Source organism: Microtus ochrogaster, linkage group LG2 (genome assembly GCF_000317375.1).
Source record: "Microtus ochrogaster isolate Prairie Vole_2 linkage group LG2, MicOch1.0, whole genome shotgun sequence".
In the NCBI taxonomy this organism is placed as follows: Eukaryota; Metazoa; Chordata; class Mammalia; order Rodentia; family Cricetidae; genus Microtus; species Microtus ochrogaster.
Genome location: NC_022028.1, coordinates 788,620 through 794,619, shown reverse-complemented (window position 1 = coordinate 794,619; position 6,000 = coordinate 788,620). Strand labels below are relative to the sequence as shown.

The 6,000-nt window shown below is 52.1% G+C and overlaps 1 protein-coding gene across 4 annotated transcripts in view; it reads right to left on the bottom strand.

The window, feature by feature from the left end:
• The window catches only part of Daam2 (dishevelled associated activator of morphogenesis 2), a 111,571-nt gene that overhangs the window by 12,295 nt on the left and 93,276 nt on the right, over positions 1 to 6,000 (bottom strand). For all 4 annotated transcript variants that reach the window (XM_005359681.3, XM_026785478.1, XM_013350957.2 and 1 more), the window contains 4 exons: positions 5,391 to 5,497; positions 4,184 to 4,268; positions 2,378 to 2,484; positions 2,093 to 2,181 (listed from right to left, as the gene is read on the bottom strand). In XM_005359681.3, coding sequence (XP_005359738.1) covers positions 2,093 to 2,181; positions 2,378 to 2,484; positions 4,184 to 4,268; positions 5,391 to 5,497 — 388 coding nt within the window. The remainder of the gene's footprint in view (positions 1 to 2,092; positions 2,182 to 2,377; positions 2,485 to 4,183; positions 4,269 to 5,390; positions 5,498 to 6,000) is intronic.

Genomic DNA, 6,000 nt, shown 5'->3' with positions numbered 1-6,000 from the left:
GGGTGTCAGCCCTGAAGTAACTTCACTGGAGCCCTGTCTTGGGGGGGTGGGTGTCAATGGCTCCACAGCCAGCTGAGGTAGCTCGATCTTAGCTATTTAAGGAGCACTTCTGGAAGAGCTAGAAGGGGGAATAAATATGGAGTCCAGAGCCAAACAGCCAAGCACACTGACAGGATCGTGTGTGTAGATGCCTTCAGACAACTCCCCAACCTGGCTCGAAGCCCCTCAGGGACAGCAGCCACCCATAGTGGAGGGTATCTACAACCCCCAGCTATAGACTGTGGCATCCCCGCAGATGTTCTTGCCAGCATGTCTCTTTCTGTGTAGCTTGATACTAAAGAGAGGCTGCATGGAGCATCCTGGCTGAGCCTTAGACCTTGGGTACGTCCCCTTGGAGTACTTAACAGTCGAAGATGACACCTTCCCAGTTCCCAAGCCACTCTGCTTCCATGGTTCCAAATGGCCACTCAGGTTTGCTCCACTGATCTAAGAGGCATAAATAGTGGAGCACCAACACCTTGGTCCCCAAAGTACTTTGCAATAGGAAGAAAGTGGAGGTGAAAAAGCCTTGCCCATCACAGGGGCAAGGACATACCCCAGATGGATAATCTGTTCTTTGTCACTGTCTGAAGGTCCCTTGTTGCATGTACCCATGTGCACAGACTGAACACCACTGCCTTTATCTCCCCAAACTCCTACTCCAGAAATCCTACCTGCTCTCAACCTGCTCTCTGAACTAGGCATCTCAGAGAGTGTCCAGCAGGGGGCACCCATGCTCTGCTATGTCTCCAGCCTGGCACCCTGAGCATCCAAGATGGTTTCTTGTTCTTCCTGCACTGTAAGTCTTCTCCTTACCCCCAAGTGAGCCCCCAACCAGTTTCTCCTGCGTCTGCCTTGCTGGGTGCACATTTCTGCCCACCATCCTGCCCCCCCCCCATTCTTTCTCACAACTCCTTCGTCCTGTTTATTTGCCTCCCCCACAGGTAGCCCCAAGGATCTGCTCTCTGATTAGTGATGAAGGAAGGGACCAGTTAGGAGGGTAGCAAGCATCTACATGTCCTCAGAACTCCTCACGAGTCTCAGAAATGGCAATCTGGAGGAGGCCTGCATCACCCAGACTCTGTTATCAAGCCGGATACGTCTAGGTTCTATGTGGTTGCCTTCTCTCTGATGAGCTCACACTCCAGAAAATACACCCAGTACACTTTGTGAACTTGGTGCTTCTCAAATAGGAAATGGTGGTGAGTCTGCATGCCAGGCTCCAAGGAGAGTGCTGGCTCCATTCCTATTTCCTGATCCTTCCTGTCCCAAGCTGGGACAGAAGTCAACAGCTGTCCCACACCAGGGAGTCAATGCTGAGGAAGAGGGGAACATCATATGGTTGGCACTTAAGCCAACATGAACCATGTGGGAGTGTCATCTATCTATCTGCTGCTTTCATTGGTTAATTAATAAAGAAACTGCTTGGCCTTTGATAGGCCAGCCCTTAGGTGGGTGGAGTAGACAGAACAGAATTCTGGGAGAAAGAAGCAGATTCAGGCAGTCGCCATAGCTCTCCTCTCCGAGATGGATGCAGGTTAAGAATATTCCCGGTAAGACACCACCTTGTGGTGCTACACTCATTAGAAATGGTTTAATCAAGATGTGAGAGTTAGCCAGTAAGAGGCTAGAGCTAATGGGTCAAGCAGTGTTTAAAAGAACACGATTTGTGTGTTGTTATTTCGAGTATAAAGCTAGCCATGTGGGCGGCCGGGCGCCGGGAACGCAGCCTGTCGCTCTTCACTACACATAAACAAAAGCATTTCTCTATAATAATTATATTTCTAGTTGGTGGTGCATTCCTGAAATCCCATCACTTGGAAGGTGGAGGCAAGGAGATTAGGAGTTCAAGACTAGCATCAGTTACATAGTAAACTGGAGGCTAGCCTAGGCCACATGAAACCCTGCTGAAAATATAAATATCGTAGTTATTCTTAACTTGGCTATGTCTCTGGGGTCAGGGTAAGGCAGAAATTTCCCTCTGCGCCACTGCCACTAGTTAATCCCGAGTCTTGTCCCCACTCCAGGTGCTCACCACAGGCCCCAGCCCTACCTTCGACTTTGGGCTTGGCCTCTGCCAGCCGTTCCTGGAATTTCTTCTTGAAGAAGAGGGCCTGGAGTCGCTGCTGGTAGTGGTCAATCCTACGGACAGGGCAGGCTATGTCACAGGCGGACCCATGACTCCAAGACAGCTTTAGCCTCCTCTTAGGCCATCCTTCACTCCCCTTTCTTGGCAGAGCTGACACCTGACCCCTGCTCCTCCTGCTACCCCGGTGCCCCACTGGCCTAGCTGGGCCCTGAGTCTCCTCCCTCCTGCTGCACCCCGTGCCCATCTGACCTGCTCATTTCATAGAGGAAGCGGTCTGCGCGCGCCATCCGCTCAATCTCGTGCTTATGCTCCTCGAGGAGGTCGATGTCGCTCTTCTCTGGGATGAACTTGAGGAGCTGTAAAGAGCAGGTGAGGTCAGGAGGGAAGCTGTTGAGCAGCGCACACAGTGTGAAGATGGAGACGCTCATGCGTTGCCTCTGCTCAATAGTGGGAGGGCCTGCTGCAGCAGGGGCATTAAGAGTTCAAGGACAGCCTGGGCTCCATTCCAATCTCAAGGCAAGTTTGAGCTACCTAGAGAGTTGAGGCCAATCTGCTATACACATCAGTTTTGAGGTCAGCCGGGCTACAGAGTGAGCTCAGGTCTTTTCTCTAAGTGTGCCATGTGGGTGCAGTGCCTGCAGTGACCAGTAGAGGGAAGCAGATCCCCTGAAACTAGAGTCACCCAGCATTGTGTGGGTGCTGGGAACTAAACTTCTGTAAGTGCTCTTAACCCCTGAGTCACCTCTCCAGTCTTGGTGCTACGGTTTGAAAGTGTCCCTCTGCAGTTCACATATGGAAACTTCTCCATTAATGACATCAGGCAGTAGAGCCTTTGGGTGGGGTGAGATGAGGTCGCAAGGGTGGGGCCCTAGTAGTGGCATTAGTGGCCTGATAAGAGAAGTCAAAGCTATGGCATCTTCTCTGTCTCCTCCCATGATGCCCTCTACCACGCTTTGATCTCTCACCAGGCGTCAAGTAGACACAGCACCTGCTCTTGGACTTCCCAGCCTCCAGAGCCATGAGCTAAGTAACTCGTACAGATTAACGGGTCTGGGGGATTTTGTCACAGTCCCAGTGCTTAATTTGCATGTGGCTTCTGCTCAGCATCACATCTAAGACTCACCCATGCTGTACATCACTAGACTGTCTGCATTTGCTGCTCAGTAGCGTTCCACTGAAGGGATGCACCACAGTCTGTCTGCCCACTATCTTGTTGATGCTCAGGTGGGAGGTTTAGTGAATTCAGTCAAGTTGCTATAGCTCAGCTTCTAAACTGTGGCTTTCGCCACTTTGTTTATCTGCAGCGCTCCTGACTGCAAACACATGCCATTTTTTCTCTGTCTGCCTGGAAGACACTGGGCGTGTTATCATCCAAGGGAAAAAAAAAAATGTGTCTTTGGATCGATGCTGGCTCTTTTTCTTCTCCTTTCAGATTTTAAATTTATTCTAATTTATGTGTACAGGGGTTTTGTCTGCATGTATGTCTGTGTACTACCTGTGCACCTGGTGCCCACAGAGGTGAAAAAAGGGAGCCACAGCTCCTGAAACTGGAGTTATGGGTGGCTGTGAGCTGGAACATGGATGCTAGGAAATGGACCTGTGTCTTCTGCAAGGGCATCTCTCCAGCTGCCCGGTTTCTCTGTTGAGATAGCCTCATGAATCCCAGGCTGGCCTCAAACCGCGGTTCTGAGATCATAGATGTACACCACCACACTCAGTCTGGGAATGGCACCCAGGAAATCATGCGGACTTTACAACAGCGTTCTTCATTTTAATAAAGTCCAGTCAGCTGCATGCCTGTTTGCCGTTGCCAGGTCCTTAAAGGACACACTGATTAAAGTGGAAGGGAGCTGAGGAGGAAATGACCATTGAGACCTTGCAGGGGCCACAGACTTCTCTGGCAGCTTGTTCTAGAGGAAAGCCTAGTCCAGGGAAGTGTCTAGAAAGCTCAGTGTTTCCAGCTTCATGTCTACCCAAGGATTTCAGCCTTTCTGGTCTGGGGTAGAAAGTATGGCTACCCAGGCTGAGCTCCTCTCACCCTCCAACGCTCCTCACCTGCTCCAGCATATCCTTAGCAAGGTCTTCTTCTTCATCCATCCTCAAGATGGCCTGCCGTATCTCCTCGTTAGAAAGTTTCAACCTGCGACAAACATGCTCTGAGCAGCATGGCCTGGCCCTCACCTCCTCTCCAGCCCCAGCGCAAACCCTCCCTCGTCCACACAGCCTTCCCAGGCCAGTTTCATAATAGAGTCTGATATTAATAACGAGGAAGTCCGACACACTCCATATGTCCAATAACAAGTGTTTTAGTTCTCATCAAAGCCCGAGTCCCTGATGTCTTGCTTGAGCTTTGTCAGTGCTGATGAGACACACGGGATTAAGATGGATGGGCAGAGGCATTCTGGCAGCCATTTTCCTCCCCCACCCCTCCCTCCAGCCTCTTCATGGGAGGACAGAGTGGGTGTCAGAACTCTGGGAGAAGTCTCGCTCTTGCATCTCTGACAATGCCCAGTTCCTAGCCAGCTCCCATCAGCCTTCCAGGGACCCCGCTCACCACCTACACCGTCCTCCACCCTCCCATGTCCACACCCACCGAGAACCCTAGGGAAGCAGCCCTCCTCCACTACTCAGTGGCAGAAACTCGGGCCAGGGAACTTGTGGGAGGGCAGAGGGGGCAGATGTCCCAGAGGAGGCTGTAGGCGGCACTAAGAATAGAGCTTGGGGCGGTGCCCCTGACCCTGCCTGGGGGAGGCCCCCACACAGAAGCCATGCTGTTAATACAGATACTGCTTGTTTGTTCCACAGCCCAGGGAAATGCTTGCAGACTGAGGTCATGCTGCTCCCAGGCCTCAGCTGAGTGGGCCCTCCGTGGGCTTAGAGCAGCTCTGCTGACAAATGCTCACTGTCACTCCTGATACATCAGGAGCCTCAAGGCCAGGCCAGTTTCCTGTCTGAAGAGCCCCATGCTACTGCTCAACATGGGCCTGCAGGACAGTCTAGACTAGCATCCACTCCCCCTGCTCCTCTGGGGAAGCAGAGAGGCCAGGCCAGCATCAGCACGGTTCCTCTGCCACCTTCCCCAGGCCTGCAGCTCAACCATAATGTGCGCTGTTTTGCAATGCTCTGGATGAGCCCAGGTCTGGTGCGTGCTGGGCAGTCAGGCAAGCACTCTACCACAGAGTGATCCAAATCTCGGCCCCTTCACTACCCATTTTGGGCTTCTGCTTGGGGGCACCCATCTCTGCTATAGGTGAGCACTTACTTGGAGAGAAGAATAATACAGTTCTGGGCCCTCCGGCCATCAATGACTGACAGCTCTTTGACCTTTCGGGAGGCTAGGTAGATGTCCTCCGTGGAGCCCAGTTCTTTCTGCAAATGATGAGTTAAACAGGGAGCACTGAGGTAGGTGCTCCCAGTCTCCTTGCCCACCTCCCTGATCCTCCCTTCTTTCGGTGTGGGGATTCCCCTGACCCAGTGGACAGAGAGGCAGCCTGCTCACCACCAACTCTTATGAGAGATCTAGGGTAGCCTGGGCTAAGAAGGGTGGAGGATAGCAAAGCCCCCCCACAAGCTCAGCCTCTCTCAGAAAGCCAGGAAAGGAGCCATGCAAATGGAAGCTGTGATTGATCTCTGTGTCTTTAGGCAGTATGGTGTTGCCTCTCATACCCCCACCCCCACCCGGAGCCTCCTGAAACTTATGAGGAGAAACTGATCCCAGCCCCCATAAGGCCACAGTCTCTGACTCTGGAGACTTTGAGCCTATCTCAATATGACAAGGTCACATGGAAAAACAAAGGCAGAATCCATACTGAATTCACTTCTGGCATGCCAATAGGCAAAATCAATGCTCCCAAGCTTCCTCCTGCTGGACT